This window comes from Vombatus ursinus, unplaced genomic scaffold (assembly GCF_900497805.2).
Source record: "Vombatus ursinus unplaced genomic scaffold, bare-nosed wombat genome assembly UNPS02005204.1, whole genome shotgun sequence".
Taxonomy (NCBI): domain Eukaryota; kingdom Metazoa; phylum Chordata; class Mammalia; order Diprotodontia; family Vombatidae; genus Vombatus; species Vombatus ursinus.
Window position 1 is genome coordinate 243,293 of NW_020944982.1, and position 930 is coordinate 244,222.

The window sequence follows — 930 nt, forward strand, 5'->3', positions numbered from 1 at the left end:
ATGAAAAACCTCACCATATTGACTGACTTCATCCTGCTGGGTCTGACAGATGCTCCTGAATTCCAGGTTGTGCTTTTCCTCTTTCTCTTTCTCACTTACATGTTTAGCATCATTGGCAACCTAACCATCATCACCCTCACCCTGCTGGACTCCCACCTCCAAACCCCCATGTATTTCTTCCTTCGGAATTTCTCCATCTTAGAAATTCTCTTCACATCTGTTTTTACTCCCAGGCTCCTGCATAGTATCTTAACGGGAAATCAAACCATTAGCTTTGTTGGCTGCTTTACTCAATACTTTTTTGCTATATTTCTGGGGGCCACAGAGTTTTACCTTCTGGCCGCCATGTCCTATGATCGCTATATTGCCATCTGCAAACCCCTACATTACACAACCATCATGAGCAGCAGAGTCTGCATCCTGCTCATCCTCTGCTCTTGGTTGGCTGGGTTCTTAATTTCTCTAACAGCAATTATCATGGCAAATCACCAAGACTTCTGTTCAAACAATGTCATAAACCATTATTACTGTGATACTGCTCCCATTATTAAGCTCTCCTGCTCAGACACAGGCCTTATAGAGCTGGTTGACTCCATCTTGGCAGTGCTAACACTTGTAATAACCCTGGTGCTTGTGATGCTCTCTTATATAAACATCATTAAAACAATTCTCAGATTTCCTTCTGTCCAACAAAGAAAGAAAGCTTTTTCCACCTGTTCCTCCCACATGATTGTCATCTCTCTCTCTTATGGAAGTTGCATCTTCATGTATATCAAGCCCTCAGCAAAGGATGATATTTCCTTCAACAAGGGAGTGGCTGTGCTCAATACCTCAATAAGCCCTCTGATGAATCCTTTCATTTACACCCTAAGAAACAAGCAGGTGATACAAGCCTTCAAAGACCTGGTCCAAAAGATTGTGGGTCATTGA

At 42.6% G+C, this 930-nt stretch overlaps 1 protein-coding gene across 1 annotated transcript; it reads left to right on the plus strand.

The window, feature by feature from the left end:
- On the plus strand, nt 1-930 carry LOC114029881 (olfactory receptor 6C4-like). Its single transcript, XM_027844552.1, has one exon. The coding sequence runs from the start codon at nt 1-3 to the stop codon at nt 928-930; it is 930 nt and encodes a 309-aa protein (XP_027700353.1).